General features: G+C 40.0%; 1 protein-coding gene across 2 annotated transcripts in view; it reads right to left on the reverse strand.

The window, feature by feature from the left end:
• SLC35A3 (solute carrier family 35 member A3) overlaps positions 1–19,882 on the reverse strand; it is a 31,253-nt gene extending 11,371 nt beyond the window's left edge. For both annotated transcript variants that reach the window (XR_013975006.1, XM_080915733.1), the window contains exons 1-4: positions 19,752–19,882; positions 9,267–9,471; positions 3,413–3,567; positions 3,203–3,325 (exon numbers count right to left, since the gene is read on the reverse strand). Coding sequence is in view for 1 of the 2 variants with exons in the window: in XM_080915733.1 (XP_080771859.1) it covers positions 3,203–3,325; positions 3,413–3,567; positions 9,267–9,453 (465 nt within the window). In the remaining variant the exon portion in view is untranslated. The remainder of the gene's footprint in view (positions 1–3,202; positions 3,326–3,412; positions 3,568–9,266; positions 9,472–19,751) is intronic.
• Between the last annotated feature and the right edge of the window lie 283 nt (positions 19,883–20,165).

Here is a 20,165-nt window from a genome sequence, read left to right on the forward strand (position 1 = left end):
TCTAGATTTTCCTCTCTCCTTTTTATTATTCTTTGGGGAATTTTTGTTTGTTTGTTTGTTTGTTTGTTTCAAGGCTGGGTTTCTTTGTGTAATTCTGAGTGTCCTAGAACTAGCTCTGTAACAGAATGACCTTAAAAAGGAATCCACCTGTCTCTGCCTCCCAAGTGCTGGGATTAAAGATGTAAGCCACCAGGCATAGGTCTTAATCTTCATTTTTCAAATGCAAAATTCTGCTATTTTGCTTAATATAATGAAATCCAGTTCTACATTTTCCTATAAATAACATAATTTCGTTTTTATGGATAAATTGTATATATTATATATATATACACATTTATAACATCTATATAAAATATCTCACATTTACATTATCCATTGATATAAACTGGTTCCAAGTATTGTGAACAACTCTACAATAAATATTAATATCTCTGTAATATGTTCAAGTATATACTTTGGAATGGTATAGCTGCATCATGTGGTAGTATTTTACTTACTGAGCAAGACGGTTCCGTGGAGAGAGTACTTGCTACACAAGTCTGACAACCTGAGTTCATGGAGAAACCTCCATGCTATTTTCCAACTGCCGGCTAAAATTACAGTCCAATCAGAGCATTAAAATTGACTTCCCCACCATCTGTTGTTTGTTTTGCTGATAATAGCCATTCTCATTAGGTTAAAATGGACTCGCTGTAGTTTTGATTTACATTTCCCTAATGGCTAAAGATGGTATGTTTTAGGTATGTTTACAAGGTATCTGCATTTCTTTTGCCGGTCGATGAGGACCTAGTGAGCACCCCCTTCCCTCCAACAGCTGTCATTCAGTCTTCTTTCATTGTCATGCAGCTTTTACATTTCAAGCGATCATATCTGTCAGCTCTTGCTACTGTTTCCTCAAATTGGAGCCCTGAGCTAACTCCTAAGTTCTGTCCCTGTTCCCTTTCACGTTCTCCACGGTTTCAGGGTTTAAAGTCCTCAATCCATTTGGAACTGAGTTCTGTGCTTGGTGACAATGTGGTTAGTCTTAGCCTTGTACTGTACATACAATGCATAGCTTCTGAACACCATTCGTTGAAGAGGCTGTTCTTCAATGTTTGCTGTACTGGCTGGTTGCAGAAGAAGTCTTAGGTAAGAAAAGGCCTCCATGAGATCAGCTGTATGGAATTTTCTCAATCAATGATCAGTGGGGGAGGGCCAGCCCATTGTTTTTTATAAAAAAGCAGGCTGAGAAACCAGGGGAAGCAAGCCAATAAGCAGCACCCCTCCGTGGCTTGTGCATCAGCTAGCTCCTGCCTTCAGGTTGCAGCCATTTTGAGTTCCTGCCTTTGATGATGAACAGTGATATGGAAGTGTAAGCCAAATAAACCCTTTCCTCTCAAACCTGCCTTTTGGTCATGGTGTTTCATTGCAACAATAGAAATTCTAAGGCATATGGATTTATTTCTGAGACCTTCTCATCCAAGGGTCTAATGTCTGTTTTGTTCCAGTACCATGCTGTTTTGATCATCACAGCTCTAAAGCATAATTTGAAAACAGGTGCTGTGATTCCTCCAAAACTTCTTTGGGGGTGGGACAGAGGCAGGATCTCACACTGTAGCCCATAGTGGTCTAGAATTCATTAGGCAGCCCAAGGTGGGCTCAAATTCATGGTAGTTCTCCTGCCTCAGCATCTTCAGTGCTAGGATTATAAGTGTGAGCCAACATGCAGGGGCAGCGCTGCTTGTCTACCAGGGTCTTTTGTGCTTTTATATAAATTATGTTTCTAAATAGAAGTAACTGACATATTCCTCAGCTATTTTACTCACATATTAGTTTTGTGGGTTTTTTTGTTTGTTTGTTTGTTTTTTTTTTTTTTTGTGGGCTTTGGTCTAGAGGGAGTTTTTATTTTTTTATTTATTTAAAGTTGGGGTTTTTGTTGTTGTTTTTAATTCTTTGTCTTTGAGTTTTTTAACATTTATTTTATGATCGAAACTGCAATCTATTTTGGAGAAAATATTAAAATATCTATGAATTTGTGTTCCTTACTTTTATATAGAATATTTTGTATCTCTATCAGATAAGTATGTTTGGTTTAAGTCTACTGACCACTTTTGTTAATTATCTACCTATTGATAAGAGTTAGGCATTGAAGGCATTTATCCATCCTTACTCTATCTCTGAAAAAACAAAATGTAGCTGTTAGAAAGACAGCACAGCCATTAAGAACATTAAGGTAAGGAGTATAGGTTCTTAGATATTATGGAATTTTCTCCAAAATAGATTACACCGTAGGTCTTAAAGGAAATGTTAAAAAAATGAAATACAATAAAATAAAATACCCTTTAAGTAAAACCTCCCTGTAGGCCGAAAGAAAGAAAGAAAGAAAGGAAGAAAGGAAGGAAGGAAGGAAGGAAGACAAGAAGGAAGGAAGGAAGGAAGGAAGGAAGAAAAAAACTTGGAAAGACAACAATTATTAACATGTGAACAAACTAGCTGCAGAGCCAGTTTAGACATTGTGCTGTGCAGTACTAAGGACCACAATGGGTGAGAAACCCATGTGACAGCCCGTGCATCCTGTGTACACCTAGAACCCTAGCTCAGAAGGCAGAAATAGCAAGATCACTGGGGCTTTTACCCTAGCCAAGAAAATACAAACCCTGGGGTCAGGTAAAGCCCCTGCCTAGAGTAATTGACAGAGTGATACAGGACACCTAGTGCCCTCTCTGGTCTTTACATGCACAGAGCCACAGACACATATGAATAAATTAAAAAAAGAAAAGGCAGACACAGTGGCTCATGACTGTAATATCAGCACTCAGAAGGCAGAGAGAGAGACAGCAGTGTTGCCAGAGTTTGAGGACATACTCATCTGCAGAGGAAGATCTAGGCCAGGACTACAAAACACAACTGTGAGTGTGTGAGTGTGTGTGTGAGTGTGTGTATGTGAGCGTAAGGTACACATGCACAAGTGTGTGTGGTACTGAGGACCAAAGCAACTCCTCTGCCTGTAAACTATGCCATTGCCCAACTGCTTAGCTCTTTACTATGAAAGATTCATTTGTGTATTTATTTACTTACATCCTATCACATAGTCTCAATGCAGTACTTACTTACATGGAGCCATGATAAAATAAGTCAGCATTTACTTGCTCTCTCTATGCAAAATATATCAGATTTTCAAAGTGTAAGAGAAAGGAAAGGCATACTTATCAGGGATAGTTACCTGTACAAAAGCAACTCCTGCCATCAGAATGACTAGGGAGAGCCACTGGTACACACCTAATTTTTTACCAAGCATAGACACAGAAAATAATGCTGTTGTAAGTATTTTCAACTGATATGTAACCTAGAAGAGAAAACAGCAATATTGTTAATGCTTGAGTTTTTTGTTTATTTGTTTTTTAAAAGAATAATTAGAACGATATCTAGGTACCTGGTAAGTGGCTGCATCGAGGTTTGACAGTGCCACATAGAGTAAGTTGTTCTGAAGAGTATATATCCCTGATGGAATAGCAAGCTTAAGTGTTTCCATGGGTTTATTAAGAATTTCATCATGCAGTACTCTATTCAGAGTTCTCACACTACACTCTAGAATAAACAAAATGGGAAACAGTTATTAAAGTATCTCTGCAGAAATCATAAGCTCTTTTTTTCTTTATAGGGCTCATTTTTCTCACTTTAAATAAAGAAAAATGGGGTAGGAGAGATGGCTCAGCAACTAACAGAAAGCATTGCTCTTGCAAAGGATCAGAGTTCAATTCCCAATACCCACACTGAGTGGCTCAAAACTATCTATAACTCCAGCTTCATATGGGATCCACATATATGACCTCGGTGAGCACACATGATCTTAAGTATACACACACACACAAATTAAAATTTTAAAATAAATCCCCTCTTTTTTGAAGACATGCTTTCTCACTGTAGCCCTGGTTGTCCTGAAACTCACTCCATAGACCAGACTGGTCTCAAACTCATGCGTCCACATATCTCTGCCTCCCAAGTGCTGGATAAAAGCCTACACCATCACACATGGCTAGCTAAAATAAATCTTTAAAAACAGGAGAATGAGCAATACTGGAATACTTTTCAGCACAGAGTATGCTTTTGATACAAGCTGCTCAAATGTTAAATATTACAGAGCAGCATACTGGTATTATTATCCTTACACTCATTGGTGGTAGAAAAGCATGAGATTGACTGACTATGTGAGGCCCAAGAGACGGCCCAGCAGTCAAGAGCACTGGCTACTCTTACAGGGGGCCAGGGTTCTATCTATTCCCAGAACCTATGCAGTGGCTCACGGCCACCTGTTACTCCAGTTCCAGGGGATCCAATGCCCTTTTCTGACCTCTGCAGGCACATACATACATGCACAGATACATGAAGGCAAAAACATCCATTTATATAAAATAAAAATATGGGAAAGAAAAGATTGACTATGGAAGTACATATACACATACAACTGCATTTATGACAACCAAAAGCTCAAGTTATTTGTTTGTAATTTTTAAATTTATTCTTCTTTCATATATTTCAAAGGCAATTTCCTCTCCTTCCACGCCAATCCCCCAACCCACGGTACCTTTCCTACCTCTTTCTCATTCCACTCCTCCTGTTTCCCTTCAGAAAAGGGCAGGCCTCCCATGGAAATTAACCAAAGATGGCATATCAAGTTGCAGTCAGACTAGACACCTCCTCTCATATTAAGTCTGGATAAGGCAATCCAGTAGGAGGAAAAGGATCCCAAAAGCAGGCAAAAGACCCAAAGCCAGCCCCTGCCCTACACCTCATTAGAAGTCTTGCAAGACTAAGCTATACAAACATGTAAAGGGCCTAGGTCAGAACTATGTAGGCTCCTGACTGTTGACTTAGTCTCTGTGAGCATCTCTGGCCCACGTTACTTGACACTGTGGGTTTTCTTGTGGTGTCCTTGACCCCTCTGGCTCCTAGAATCCTTCCTCTCCTCTCTTCTACTTGATTTTCTGAAATCCACCCAGTGTCCCTCAAATTATTAATCAATCAAAAGAGTATTCTTTTATTGCAGTAACTTTATAAAACTCTGTTTTTTTCATTCTCCAGCCTCTCATGTTGGTTAATTGTCAACATACTAATCATTAAAAGAAGGCAAAGTAGCTAGAGAGTAGCATTGCTACAACAGACAACTGAACTTCTAGTTCAGCTTGTCTCACGTAGCATGAGTCCAGATCTAAAACTTCCATAGCAGCCTGGGGACACAGGATCTGTTTGTAAATATGCTGGCTTGTTAAAGTTATATTTTTCATTTGCCAGTAAGCTATACACCCCAGACCAGCCAGTTACGTTCCCCTCTAAAAATTATACAGCTATATTTTTTTCTAATGTCTTGCTATCTCTTTCTTACTGTGCTGAAGCTCTCTGTAATTCCTGGCACTTGTTGCTAGTTATGTGTATGGTTTGTTTCTTCACCTGGTTTGATACTTTTTTTTTCAATGTAAGACGTGTCTCCCAAAAAACATTCCTGTTCCCCTAAGCACACTCCACTTATGGCACAGTTTGCCTTTAGAGTTGTTTGAGAACATTCTAGTATCAAAGTCACACTGATTTTTCAGTTTGGTTTGGTTGTTGAGGCAGGTCTTACTATGTAGCCCATGCTGATCTGGAGATCATAACATAGCCTTTGTTGGCCACAGACGTAAAATTAATTCTCTTGCTTCAGTCTCCAAAGTACTAGGCTGATATGTGTGAGCCACCATGTCTGGCTCTTTTTTACCTCCTCTTACCCCTTATGAAGTCTTATAATGTAGATCAGAGACTCCGAAAACTCATAATACTTCTACCCCAAACCCAAGTACTAGAGCTATAGGCATGTGCAACCTTGCTTAGCTTTGCGTTATTAAAATGTTAACATTCCTGCCGTATGAAAGTGGTTTGTGCTTTTGTGGCAGGATCTCACATAGCCCAGATTAGTTTCCTTCAAAGTTGCTCTGGGATCAAGAGGAACTCCGAACTTCTAGTCTTGAAGCTTCAACTCCTAAGTGCTAGAATTACTGATGTGTTTCACTAGGCTGAGCTTTACATAATTCTTTTTATTTTATTTCATATGTAGGAGTTTATCTGTGAACTACCTGTGTGCTTGTATCCATGGAGGCCAGAATACAGCATCAAATCCTCTGGAACTGGAGTTATAGGCAGTTGTAAGCTGCCATGTGGGTGCTAAGAACTGAACCCAGAACCTCTGTAAGAAAAGTCAGTGCTCTTAACCCCTGAGCCATCTCCTCGGCCCCTGCAACTTAGCTATTAAGTAACAACTAAACAACTTTCCCAGCCCTGGAATTCACTTTGGAACACTGTGTACAGAAACCTAGTCATGCTTAAGCTCTATGAAAGCTGGATTCCCCACATCTAGCCACAATGCAACTATTCTTGTTAAAGGTTTCCTGGCTCCAGTGTTAAATGCAGTGGGCACTTGTAGTATCTAGACCTTAGCAACAAAAAGTAACCTCTCTGCTTTCCTGACATTGTCATGACTTTCTGTCCTGCTGCTAGCTCATTTATAGTCTTCTTCCATTGATGACACCTTCTGAATGAAGCCTCTGAATGTTGGGAACAAGTCAGGGTATTGTCCCATTTTCTTTTCCTCTAGTGTATATATTACCTGGTCTTATCCTTGGCTTTAAGTGCTTTGTAGATATTTCCAACTTAATATGAATCAAAAGGAAGTCATCTGATTTATCACTAAATATATCTTCCCTGTATCTTTTACTGCCATATCTATATAAACAACAATTTAATCTAAAATCTTACAAACCATTCCTAAAACTGTATCTACCCTCTTTCCTGACCTTCACATATATAATGAATGAGTCAAATCATATCAAATGTTCATCACTATTAATGATTAGAGTCATGGGAGTCAAAACCACAATGAAATACCTCTTCATCCTCAGAGTGGCTATAATGAAAGGTGGTCAGGGTCTGGGGCACAATTAAAAGTATACCCATTTGTCTGGTACATATGAGGCTGTAGATTTGAACACACATACACACACACACACACACACACACACATACACACACACACACACACACACACATGCATACATATACACACAGAGTAACAGAAAATATGATAGACAGGAAGAAAAACGTGCTGAGAAAATAGAAATTTCACACACCGCTAACAAAAATATAAAATGAAGGTTGGCAAGATGATCTAGTAGGTGGGGTAGGTGTGGTAAAGGTGCTAGCTGCCAAGCCTGACAATCTGAGTTCAAGCTCCAGGATCCATAAGGGAAAAGAGAAAACTGATTCCTACATGTAGTCCTCTGACCTCCACACTTGCACAGTGGCACATACTCATACATCTCTCTCACAATAAATAAATAAAATGCAATATAAAATTAATAAAACAAAACAGAATGGTGGGAAAATTTGATAATTCCTTAAAAAGTAAACAAAGAGGACTTGCAAGATGTCTCAAAGGGTAATGACACTTGCCACCAAACCTGATGGCCTGCATTTAATCTCTGGAACTCATACGGCACAAAACCTGAACAGATTCCCAGAAGTTGTCCTCTGACCATGCCATGGCAAGTGCACTCCCACCACATACATATATGCAATACATTTCTTTTAAAAAGATGTATATAAAGAACAACCAGATGACAATGACCCAGCAATTCTGCTTTGATGCTGGGAGGAGCTATAAAAATATTGTCCCCTCCCAAATGACAGCAGAAACTCCAACATATACCTGTATGGCTATTGCAGTATTAACCACTGTTTCTTCCAACATGGTTCACAGTAGCCAAAGGTAAAAATAACGAGTGGCTACCAACACATAATTAAGAAAAAAGTATATATTGTATACTATGCAATATATTAAAAAAAACAAAAATCTGACACATACGCTTTGAAAATATTATGTTAGTGAGCTAAGCCAGACATATAATCCATCTTACATGAAATATCTAGGAGCTGGAGATACGGCTCAGTGGTTAAAATTACTGACTATTCTTCCAGAGGTCATGAGTTCAATTCCCAGCACATGGGGGCTCACAACCATCTGTAATGGGATGAAAACAGCTACAGTTTATATATATATATATAAAATAAGCCTTAAAAAAAGAAATATCTAGAATAGGTAAATTCAGAAGCAGAATCTAAGTCAGAGGTCACGGAGAACTGGAGGAAAGGTGAATGAGGAGTTACTACTTAATAATCATCTCAGTTGTATTGAGAAAGCTTTGCAAACAGTAATAGCTGTATAATATTGTGAATTAAAAATACATTGTTATAATAACAAAACCTCATGCACACATGCACACACACTTATCACATTAAGGCCAGGTAACAATCAATTATCAGCTAGCATACAGAAAGCTAAGATAGAATGATCAAGAATTTATGGCCAGCTTGAATGACATAGTAAGGCACTGTCTCAAGAAAGAAAAACAAAAATCACAATTGAATACTTAAAAGGCTAAGGCTGGAACGTACTCCAGAGTACATGGTAGAGCAAGTGCATGTGCTTAGAATATGCAAAGCCCAAGGCTCAATCTCTAGTACCAAAGAACAACTCTATAGTTCATAAACTATATCCCAGTGAAAATCTTTAAACTGTACCAAATGAGTTACTCATTGTTGGATTAGCCAATGTAACTAGTAAATCTTTAGTAAAGAATTATTATGGACTTTATAATTCAAACAAAGCACTAGTGAATCCATTTTTTTCTCAAGTTAATAAACTATAAATCAACTAGGATTCATACTAATAGCACTAACTAGGCATTGGTTGTGTTATAGACTGTACATAGTAGTTTTAGTACAAACAACATTGTACTAACAGTTATGTGTGTGTGATTATGTGTATGTGTACGTGTGGATGTGTGTACATATGAGTTGATGTAGTCTTTCTAAGTGGCTCTTTACCTTATTTTAGATAAGGTCTCTCACTCAACCTCAAGTTTGTCAAGTAGGCCAGACTGGCAGGCCAGCAGGCTCCTGGGGTCCTCCTATCTCCACCTCCCAGTCCTGAAATAACAAACACACACTACTATACCCAATTATTTATGTTGGTGCTGAAGATCCAAACTCAGGTCCTCACACATGCATAGTCAGTATTTTACCAATTGGGCCATTCCCTTCAGCCCTGTCTTAATAATTTTTCCAAAAAATATTGGAATGTTAAGTCTAGGAAAATTAAATAATGCAAATGATCAAATGTATAGTTATAATTATATTTACATATATAAAAATTAAACTAATCAAATAAATTAAAAGGAAAAAATACCCTAGATACCTACTACTGTCTTTGTAGACTAAAAAGATGCAGGCCATTATCTTCAAAAATTCAGCCACAACCACTGCTGTAGAAGACAGATAACGAGGCCCCTCCTCTTTTAAAGTCCTAGAATAACGCATTGTTAGAACCAGACTGGTAGTCTGAAACACCAAAATTCCCAAGGAAAGATATTTTAGGTTGGCAGACATTGTTTTCTCTTCATTTGTCTGAAAAACAAAATAAACAGGGCAAGTTAATCAAATTAAAATATACAGAAACTAATATACAACAAGAGACAGGTTCCAAACAAGATAAGTATACTCTTTCCAAATTCAGCAAGAACAGCGAAAAGTCAACAACAACAAAACAAGCCAAAGACAGAGGTAACTGCCAGAAAACTCAGGGAGAAAACTTGACTTAGGTCTAAGGGTGGGTGAGCGCTGACATCGTGGATACTCTTGCCTACCTTTGTATTCCACACTCAAGTGCTACAGCACCGTATCTTCCAGAACTGCCACCAGCGTACAACATCGAAACAGCTGAGAAAAACTCAGTTTCTCCAGCCAAACAACTTAAGACAGTTGCCCTAAAACCTGCTACCCTTCCAGCCAAGTACGCACACACTATGGGGAAAGCCAATGAGAGTAGAGGTGTACCTTCCTCCCACAACAGAATCTGCAGACAGGGACTTTGGGGTGGACCCTGTTGGCCATCCCTGTCATATACAAACTTACTATCAGCAAACAGAATTCCCGCTCTTCCACAAGTGGCTGGGAATAAAAGAGATTTAAGTAGAAACCAGAGTTTCATAATACACAAATGTTCCAATACAACTCAAAATGAGTATAGTCACCAAAACCAAAAAAGATGAATCCTAATAGAATAACATCAATAGACAATACAAAAAATAACCCAGATATTGGTGTTACAAGAATTTCAAGGAAGCAACCAAAAAAATACAGCAACAAAAAGTTAAACATCTTAATAGTTTGACACCTAAAGTCCCAGCTATTTGAGAGACTGATTCAGAAAGATCACTTAAGGCTAGGAGTTCAAGACCAGCTTGGGCAACTTACTGAATGAAGGCTAGCCTCACAAAAAGAGAAGAAGGGAGAAATTCCTTGAGGGAAGGAGAAGAAAGAGTGGGAAAGAGAAATGGACAGGAAGGATAAAGATATCATGAGGAAACTATGAAAAACTTGGAGGGCTTATATTAATGTCAGGCAAAAGGCTTATTCTATTTTGAAGGATTTGAAGATTTGAAGGATACTTCATAGTAATGAAAGTATCAATACATCAGGAACCTATAGTCATTATAAATGTATATATACCTCATTAAGGTATCTTCAAAACACATAAAACAAAATGATCAGAAATAAAAGGAAAATAGAAGGCAAATCCAGTCATAACTAAAAACATTTAACTTACTTTTGAAAAAGATATGGTAGAATAATGAAAAAAAAAGAACTTTTTTTCAGCTAACTACAGCAGACATGCAGACAGTTCACACAGATCATAAGCATGCTTGAGCATGGCCCTCCCCCTATTTCCCACCCAAGATCATACACTTTGTGCCTCGGGCTCATTTAGAAACACAATACAGTCCCCCAAATGTCCCTCTAGCCATCGGTGTGGACTGAGTAAGAATGGCCGCATATGCTCAGATTTGAGTGGATAATTGTCAGAAAGTAGCACTATTTGAGAAGTATTAGGAAGTGTGGCCTTGTTAGAGAAAGTCACTGGGGGGTGGGCTTTGAGGTTTCAAAAGGCCAAGCCAGGACAAGTGTCACTCTGTTTCTTTCTGCCTGTAAATCAGGATGTAGCTCTCGATTACTTCTCCAGCACCATACCTGGCTGTATGCATACATGTTCCCTGTATGAGGATAACACACTGAACCTCTGAAACTGTAAGCAATATTAATTTTGGTTTTCCAAGACAGGGTTTCTATGTAGCTCTGGCTGTCCTGGAACTCATTATGTAGACCAGGCTGGCCTTGAACAAGAGATTCAACTCCTGCTGCCTCCCAAGAGTTGGGATTCAAGGAGTGTATCACCACACCAGGCTTTATTTCTAGTTATATGTATGTGTTTGTGATTAGTGCAGGTACCCACCAAGGCTGGATGTGTCAGATCTACCTGGGGCTGGAGTTACAGGTGGTTTGTGAGCTTCCTAATATGGGTGCTGGTAATTGAGATCTGGTCATCTGGTCTATGTTCTTAAAGGCTGAGCATTCTCTCTATCTTGTTTTAAAACAGTCTGATCTAGTCTCTAGCAGCAATCCACTGCTTCTGCAGTGATTATAGATATAAATGTCACTATGCTGAGTGTTGATTTATTCTTAGGTACGTAGGAAAAGCCTTTACAGAAAACAACTTGTTTTTGCTATGCTGTAGATAGAACCTAAAGCTTGCACATACTAGTCAAGAAGTTCTCCACCAAGCCACATCCTCAGCCACAGTTTGGTACCTACAAGTTCCTAGTTTATTCCAAGTTAAACACCTTTCTACTGTTTCTTACTCAAGGTGTCCCATGTCTGTTTAAACAAGATGCCATCACTGGTATAAGTTATAGCTCTGTCAATTTTTAACTTGTTCTTTCATAGACTACAGACTTTCCATTATTACAATCAAACAAAATCAAGTGTTCAAATATTTCTTTAGCTATACAAATACAAAATCTATTTTATGCCAATTTGTACGTAAGATTTGCTCAGTATTCAGTGATAGGGAAAACAATGATACAGCCCAATAAGAGAAGCTTTACCCTGCCATGTGTGGTCACACAGCAGTGAAATGCACACACCCATTTCCTGCCCTGTACTATGCTGTCATTTCTAACTTGTGGTCATTTCCCACCATAAAGGCAAGAGTTAAAGACATTCTCCAAAGATCAAGACATAATACAAAAGCCAGATGGTAGCAAGAACTACCGACCATGAAAAATTAAAAACTAAGGAAACAAAGAGGTTAAAAATATAAACAAGACTCAGTTATCCAGACTGGAATAAGCCATCAGATATGCAAGTCACACTTAGAATGGTCAGCACTGTTGACAGCATTGAATACACAGAAGAAAAATCAAAACAATCTAAACCACCTGTTTCTGTATGTGCCTTAGTTTTCAGCAAGGAAGATACAGTCAAACAATTCAAGATACAGGAGGGGGTGAAGGGAGGGGAGGAGAAAGAGAGAGGGAAAAGAAATGAAAATTGTATATGAACTTCTATGACAGGAAAAGAAATAGCGCCAAAAGGAGAAGGGAAGGCTATGTCAACTCAGAAAAGATAAGAAGTCTTTTTGTAAGTGGTTCTGTGTTACAATAAGGTTAGCACTAAGCAAACACAAGATTTAGAAGGAACGTGTAAATTATGAGATATTAACTGAAGGTTGTCAGGGTTAAATGTAGGAAGGGAGGTATGAGATGGCTCAGTGGGTAGTGTTTGCAACTGAACTTGCTACCCTGAGTTCAATTGTGGAAAGAGAACCAACTCCCACAAGCCATCCAGACTTCCTTCCATATGTGCCATAGTGTGGACCCCAGACACACTAAATAAATAAACAAGCAAACAAATGTCATTTAAGGTCATTTACTGCAGTGAGGGTGACACGGGTACTGGCAGGTTCCAGTGTCTCCTCATTCTCCTCGATCTAGGTCAGCCCTTTTCCCCAACTAAGTAGCAGCGGCCTCAGACTCTTGACTGAGATGGCAGAGCTCCATAATTTCCCACCAGCTTTATCCCACAGTCCTGCTCTGAAAGTAAGATGCAGACATGGCTGACTTATTCTTTGGAAGCTCTGACTTGTCCAGTCCACATCTGTGTCATGAGGGCTATTATCAGCTTTTTAACTAATTCCCCAATACCCTCTTCTTTCCCTTTTACTTGTTGCTATTCTAAATGCCTTATTCTATGACTCTGAAGGATTGATTCTGCTTTCCTAATTGAGCTCTAACTGGTGCAGTTATTGAGACCAAATGTGGTCTTACCTCTTACCCACAGGTAAGAGAATCATAATGACAAGAATCTGGGATTAATTTTCCAATGTCACCAGATTAATGGTCAAAGAGACACTAGTGTCATGTGTAGTCACCTGCAATGGAGGTTGTGTGATAAAAGGCTGGCTCACCACCCACTGTATTGGCAATGGGATGACAGAGCTTTCACTGGTAGCTTCTAAGTAGCCACAAAACTTGGAGAAAGAATGACATCAAGGCCTTAAATTTACAGCCCAAGTGCCAAACAAAATCAGAAACTCTCTGGAGTTTCTACCTGGAACAAAACCACACTTCACTTAGTAAACTTGGCATTTCTGAGAAACAAATCCAGTCTGATCCTATGGGAGACCAAAATAAAAGGCAAATTAAATGTAAAACCTTACAGGATTTCAGGATAATATTCTGCATAGTCTTACAATCTCTGCATCTCAGTACATCAAAATGCCTTAAAAATTGTACTAGAATCTTGAAGCTAGGAATGAAGCCTACAATTCCAACATCTGGGTAGGAGGATCAGGAAGAGTCCAAGGTCTTCTCTGCTATGGAGTGCATTTGAGGCCAGCCAGACTCAAAAATCAAACAAACAAAACAACAAAAGAAATTAAGATAAGCCAAGTCTATATACCTATATCCCAGCATCTGGCAGACAGAGAGACAGGAGGATCACCTCAAATTCAAGGCCAGCCAGGTCTATGTAGCTAATCTCAGGCCTCCCACAGCTTCATAGGGAGATACTAACTCAAAGAAAGAGTGGACATAATACTTGAGGGTCTAGTATACAGCCCAACAATGATACTGTTTGTTTGTTTGGTCATTTGAGACCATGTTTGTCTATAGCTTTGGCTGTCCTGGAACTCATTTTGTAGAACAAGCTAACCCTGAGCTCAGAGATCTGCCTGCCTCTGCCTCAAGTACAAGCCCTGCTACCAGGAGTGTACTCTGGAAACATCTTTACTCCTAGGCCCAGGGATAGAGCTGCTCTACAGGACCAATGTGAACTGCTATGCAAGTGGCCACATGCTTTCCATGAGATCAGAGGCCAAAGATAGATTTAGCCATTCAGTGACTAGATGCAGTGTGGTCTTCCTTTAGGTAGCAGGCTATACACAGAACCTCTCTCCTTTGTTGCAGTAATATAAAATTTTATTTATTTTTCACATTTAAAAAAAGTAAAAAATGGCAGGCAGTCGTGACATATACCTTTAATCCCAGCAGAAGCAGGCAAATCTCTCAGTTTGAGGCCAACCTGGTCTACAAAGTAAGTTCCAGGACAGACAGGGTTACCTGACCACACAGGCAGTCAGGACTACACAGAGAAACCCTATCTCAAAGAAGTGAGGGTGGGGGGAGAGACAGATAAAAGCAGCATATTCCCCTACTTCCTTGGCAATGATGACTTGGGGACAGTTTACACATTCTAAAACAAGAGTAAGCTCCTTAGCTTGTACTTCCCAGCTGGTTGGCTCTGCTAGTTTCACTAACACCAGCTGAAATGTGCCTGGTTCTCCCTTACTGTGAGGGAGACAGAATCTCCAGACGGAGAGCAGTAAAGAGTGAGGTTCAGGTACTGCAATGAAAGGGTTGTTTTGTTTTGGGTAAAATTTTATTTTATTTATGGGTATACTTGAATGTATGTCAATGCACCATATGACTGCAGAAGTGTGGAGGTCAGAAGAGGTGTCAAATCCCCTGTAACCCCCTGTAACTCAAGTTACAGTTTTGAGCTGTTATGTGAGTGATGGAAACCAAAACTGAATCCTCTGCAAAAGCAGCAAGTGCTCTTAAGCATTGAGCTTTCTTTCCAACCAAATCAATAAGTCTCTATCAAAGTGCCATTAAGAGAGCCCTACAATTTAGTTGTGCTATCTAAGGAATGAGAAGACAGCTGAAGGGTTGTTAGGGCTGAGGAGCACTCCTGTCCCCAGATTTCTTGCCCACCCACCCAGCATATGTACACACTTCTGCCATGCTTTTATCTACAGAATTTAGCAAAGTCTGCCCAGACAGAGAAACCTTGGAACCCACAAAAAACATACTTCTCTGCTTATATCTTTTCTTTGAAATTTGCTGAGAGTAACTTTCAAGAGCAGCACTCCTCCAATGCATACAAATGATAACCATGTACAATGATGGATATATTAAGGAAACTACCCAATATACATAAAACCATTACATTGTATACTTCATGTATACAATTTCTATTTGTTAATATACCTCAGTAAAACAAAAATGCTTTTTTGATGATGAGAGTAGGGGCACAGACATACATTCAGACAAAACAACCTCCCCTACTACATAATCTTCCAGTCTCAGAAGTTGATACACTGTAATTCGCTGTGCTTAAACTCAGTAAAACATAAATTACATTAACTATGCTTATCCAAGTCCTTCATCACACTGCCTGCTAACTGATATAGACAGGCTCAGACTCTTCCCACCCTAACTTACCCTCCATATTAAGAAAATACACATTTAATCATTCTTTCCTTGTCTGTAAAATTCAACTGACACCTTTATTAAACGGAGGATACACAGCCTTTCATAATCTGGCCTTAAGCTAGATTTCCGGTCATAAACCACGGCCTATCTTAAATCATTTATTGTTTCCTGTATTTTTTGAACAAATATTTGTCTCTAAAAAAAAAAAAAAAAAAAAAAAAAAAAAAAAAAACTTTCCTGGAAGGCTCCAGAAACTTTCACTAAGAAAGGACAGTATTCTGAGTCCTGTAGGAATGTAGGAATGTTTCTCCCCATCCCCTTGGTAGTTCTGGAACTTGCTACATGCTAGGTATGTGTGCTACCACTAACCTACCCTGCAGTCTTCTAGCAACTTATAGCTCCCCCTGCACTCCATGTTAATCTTTGTAAGACCACACTGTGACCAGTGACTTCTGAAGATACAATGTTAATCAGTTTCTCTAGTGGATAGCCCAAAACTGTTTACCAGCCATACAGAAGACACCATCTCAAAAGAAACCAAACCAAATCAAACAAACAAACCACCATTAAGAAAAGTGACTGTGGTGTATCCTAGGTTAGGCAACATGGTAGAGATTTTCTTCTTTTCAATGTTGTATTTCCCTGTATTGCCTCAGGAGCAGCACCTGTCAGAGTAGGGGCTTGCTCTGTGTTGAATTTACAAAAGGCTTGACAATAGATAAAATCCTTAGCATTTAAATCCTCCAGGAAGAACGATCTCTTTGTGAATTAAGTCTTTCTCAAGGGCTCTAGAGCCTTCAGGGTTCAAGGTGGTATACCTTTGGACAAGTCTTTCTGCATATAGACAAGGGACAAAACTGGTCCTCACTTAACATTTTCTAAAAACTATAACTTCATAAATTAAGTAAGAACCTTGAGCTCCTATGATATGTCATGTTTCTTGCTAGTCATTACATACAAATTTTCTCATTTAAATATGATTTAATTTGAAAAGCAAGTATCACTTCTTTTGCAGTTTAAGATTCTGAGGTTGGAGAGATAGCTCAGTGTCTAAGACACTGGCTGATCTTTCAGGGGACCCAAGTTCAATTCCTAGACCCACATGAAACTCAACTCTGTCAGTAACTGGTTCCCAGGGATCCTGTCCCCTCTTTGGCCTCTGAGGGCACTATACACTTGTGCTGCACAGACACACCTGCCAGCAAAACACTCAGCCACAAACAAAATTAGAATAAAAATGAAATACTAATACTAACCACAGTTCCAGGGGCTCCAAGGCCCTTCTCTGGTCTCTGTATACAAATGGTGCAGACGTAAATACAAACACCCATGCACATAAAATAAAAATACCCACTGAAAATATATCTTATCTAACTTTTAAGGGAGTGTGTGTGGGGGGGAACAGAGTATAAAGTCCTATGTGAATCTTTCTTTGTGGAATGAAGTTGTTTCTAAGCATTTTATCTGATGTAACCTAAAGCTTCAACTTTAGATTAACTCTAATTTCTACAATGCTACCTAACTTAGGAAACAGTCACACAACTTAATCTTTCTGTTGTTATTGTTGTTTTAATTTGGTTTCCTTTGATGGTATATTCAATGTAGTTGATAAACAGTTCTGGGCAGAAAACTAGAGAAGCTGATTAATGCTTCAAAAGTCACTGCCTTGAATACCAACTACAAAACACATTTTAAAAATATCTAACAGGAGTGAAAAGACGTCCGGGGTTTAAGAGCAATGGTTGCTCTTGCAGAGGACTAGAGTTCAATTTCTAGTATTTGTAGTATACAACCGTCTGTAACTCCAGTTCCTAAGAATCCAGAACCCTCTTCAGGCCTGAGAGCACTGTATGCACATGGCACACATACACACATGCAGGCAAAACACAGAAAATAAGCTTTAAAAAATATTTTTAAATAAAATGAAATTTAGTGCACGCATATATAAACATACCAGGTACAGTGACACAAGCCTGTAGTCCTAATGGAGATATAACTCTACACCCATTCCAAACAAGTCTCAACAACAACAAACAAAATAAAGAAACAAAAAAAAAAAGAGAATAAGTTGAATAACCTTAACATATACTTGCTGTTTTTAGAACTGAAATCTACTATTAAGCAAGCAATTCACATTAATCTGAATTTTGGAGGGAAAAGAAAAAGCAAAATTATTTAACATCAAATAGGAATTAAATTTTTTTAAGAAAAGAAGCTCCTAGTTACTGAATTATGATTGTAATCCTAGTGAGTCCTATTACTGGATCATAAAATACAGCTTTTTACCGAGAAATTATTTCCATTGAGCCTATCACCCATTCACGTTCATGTGGGATATTAACTTCCTTAAAAGGCACATGCTTGAGTACGTGTATCCATTCCAAACTCAAGTGATATAGGACCTAGAGCAAATTATTTGATTTGTGTGATCTTCAGCAGTCATCTAAATGGATCCAATGATAACTGTCTATTTCAGCGATAATTAAGCTCCAATGGAAGACTGCCACAAGTTAGAGGCTATCCTGGACTACTTATCAAGTTCCAAGCCAGCCTGGAGGACTATGATGTGAAACCCTATCTCAAATTAAACAAATAATGTAAGTAAATAAAAATAAAAATCTCATGGTTGTCTAAAAAAAACATTTCACTATGTTGGATAAAGTAACTTTTAAAAAAAATAATGAAAGGATTACATTAATTTGTATCATGAAGTGGTTTACATTTGAAGGGTTTTTAATGGCTGCCTAAATTATTTAAAATTCTTGGTTAGGGGTATTTCTCAGTATCGAAGCACTTACCTAGCATTCAGTATGTCCTATGTTCCACCCCCAGAACCACTAAATCAGTAAATAGTCGTTTATCAGTAAATAGACTATTTCTGAGAGAACTGTCAGAGAATGGCATTAAATCTCCGGCTTTAAAAAGAGACTACAAAGAACTAAAGTTACAGTGACACAGTGCTCCGTCAATATTCCCACGGGGTTCATTTCCCAGCACAGCCACACACCGTGAAGTGGGAGCAGGAGTGGAAGAGTAGGGGATGATGAAGAGAACCAGGAGATAGGCACAGAAGAAAGGGACTCCTGCGCATGCGCGCGCTATCAGGCCAGAAGTAGTTGCAAGGCAAAGCAACTTAAAAGCAGCAAGTTCATTTTGGAAGTTATTGGCATGGTGCATCTGAAAGCCGCCAGAAAATAGGGGTAGATACAGTAGGAAAAAATTTAACATAACGGGAGGGCAGTTAGTCAGAAACGTTAAACGTAGAAATCATTCATTTGAAAGCAAACAACTTGAGTTAGTGGCAATGTAATTAAGATGTGAGAAACAACCAAACATTACCTATAACTACCAAAGTAAGTGCCTACAAAGACTCAACTCTGGTGCCATCTTCAAATATTGCATTTAACAGAATATAATAAAGGATACACTCCTCAAAGGGAAGGAAATATAAATGCCTTGCTACAGTTAAGGCCCATTACTTCATTTTACATCCCTTAATTAATTTGAACTAGCAGAAACTTGAGTTAGCTTAAATAAAATGTTCACTGAGCTCCTCCACTCTTCAGTACTTAGAACCCCTGCAACCTCTCGCCACACACACTGATGGGAACCTCACATGGTTTCAGACAACCATCGCCTTCGGTCTAGCCTTACCACGGGCACCCTTTCCATCTCTTGAAGTCCCAGCAGCTTCTTGAGCACAGTCCTCACCGAGCAGACTCGTTCCTACCCCAGGACCACAGGCTGGGTCAGAGCTCCAGAGAAGACCGTGGAAGGACTGGCCGCCAACCTGGCCGCCAAGGCACTTGGCCCGCCAGTCTGGAGCTTGCAGGCGTACTGCCTGCCACACCCCTCCCTTCGGGACGTTTTCCTCCTCCACCCAGAACGTTCCAGCACGTCCAGACCGGAGGTACAAGGCACCCATTCATCTGCTCCCTTTGAACTACTGCTGCAGCCCTCCGCAGCGGTCCTGGTGGGCCAGGCTTCTTGTACCTCAACCGCCCCCACGCCATCCCAGCCCGCAGCCTCCGGCCTCGGAGTCTCGCCAGCGCCCTGTCAGCGCCCTCCGCTCACCCGCCGTGCGGCTCGGCCAGCTGCCCGCACTGGAGCCCGGGGCTCCGCGACGCCGGGCGACCCAGGCTGCCGAGCCCGCCGGCTCCGCCGCGTCCGCTGACCCGCAGCGCTGCCGGCTCCCGCCGGCTCTGTCGCCCGGACCGCCTCGGTGAGGCCCAGGCGTTTCCGGGTTCCCGCGGTCCGGTCCGCCAAAGGATCCGGCTTCCGCCCCGGCCCCGGCAAACGCCGTTCCCTGCTCGGCTGCGGCGGCCCCAGCTTCGCGCTTGCCGGCGGCGTCCCTGAAGCGACCCCACCGGGACTGCTCCTCGCGCAGCTCCCGTGACGGTCTCACGGTCGAGAGTGTGATGGGAAGGTGTCTCTCCCACACAGTCCTGCAGCAGAAAGTGGCAGGATGGGTCCTCACTTAGGGAAGGC

The sequence above is a fragment of the Micromys minutus genome (genome assembly GCF_963924665.1).
Source record: "Micromys minutus genome assembly, chromosome: 4".
NCBI classification, from domain to species: domain Eukaryota; kingdom Metazoa; phylum Chordata; class Mammalia; order Rodentia; family Muridae; genus Micromys; species Micromys minutus.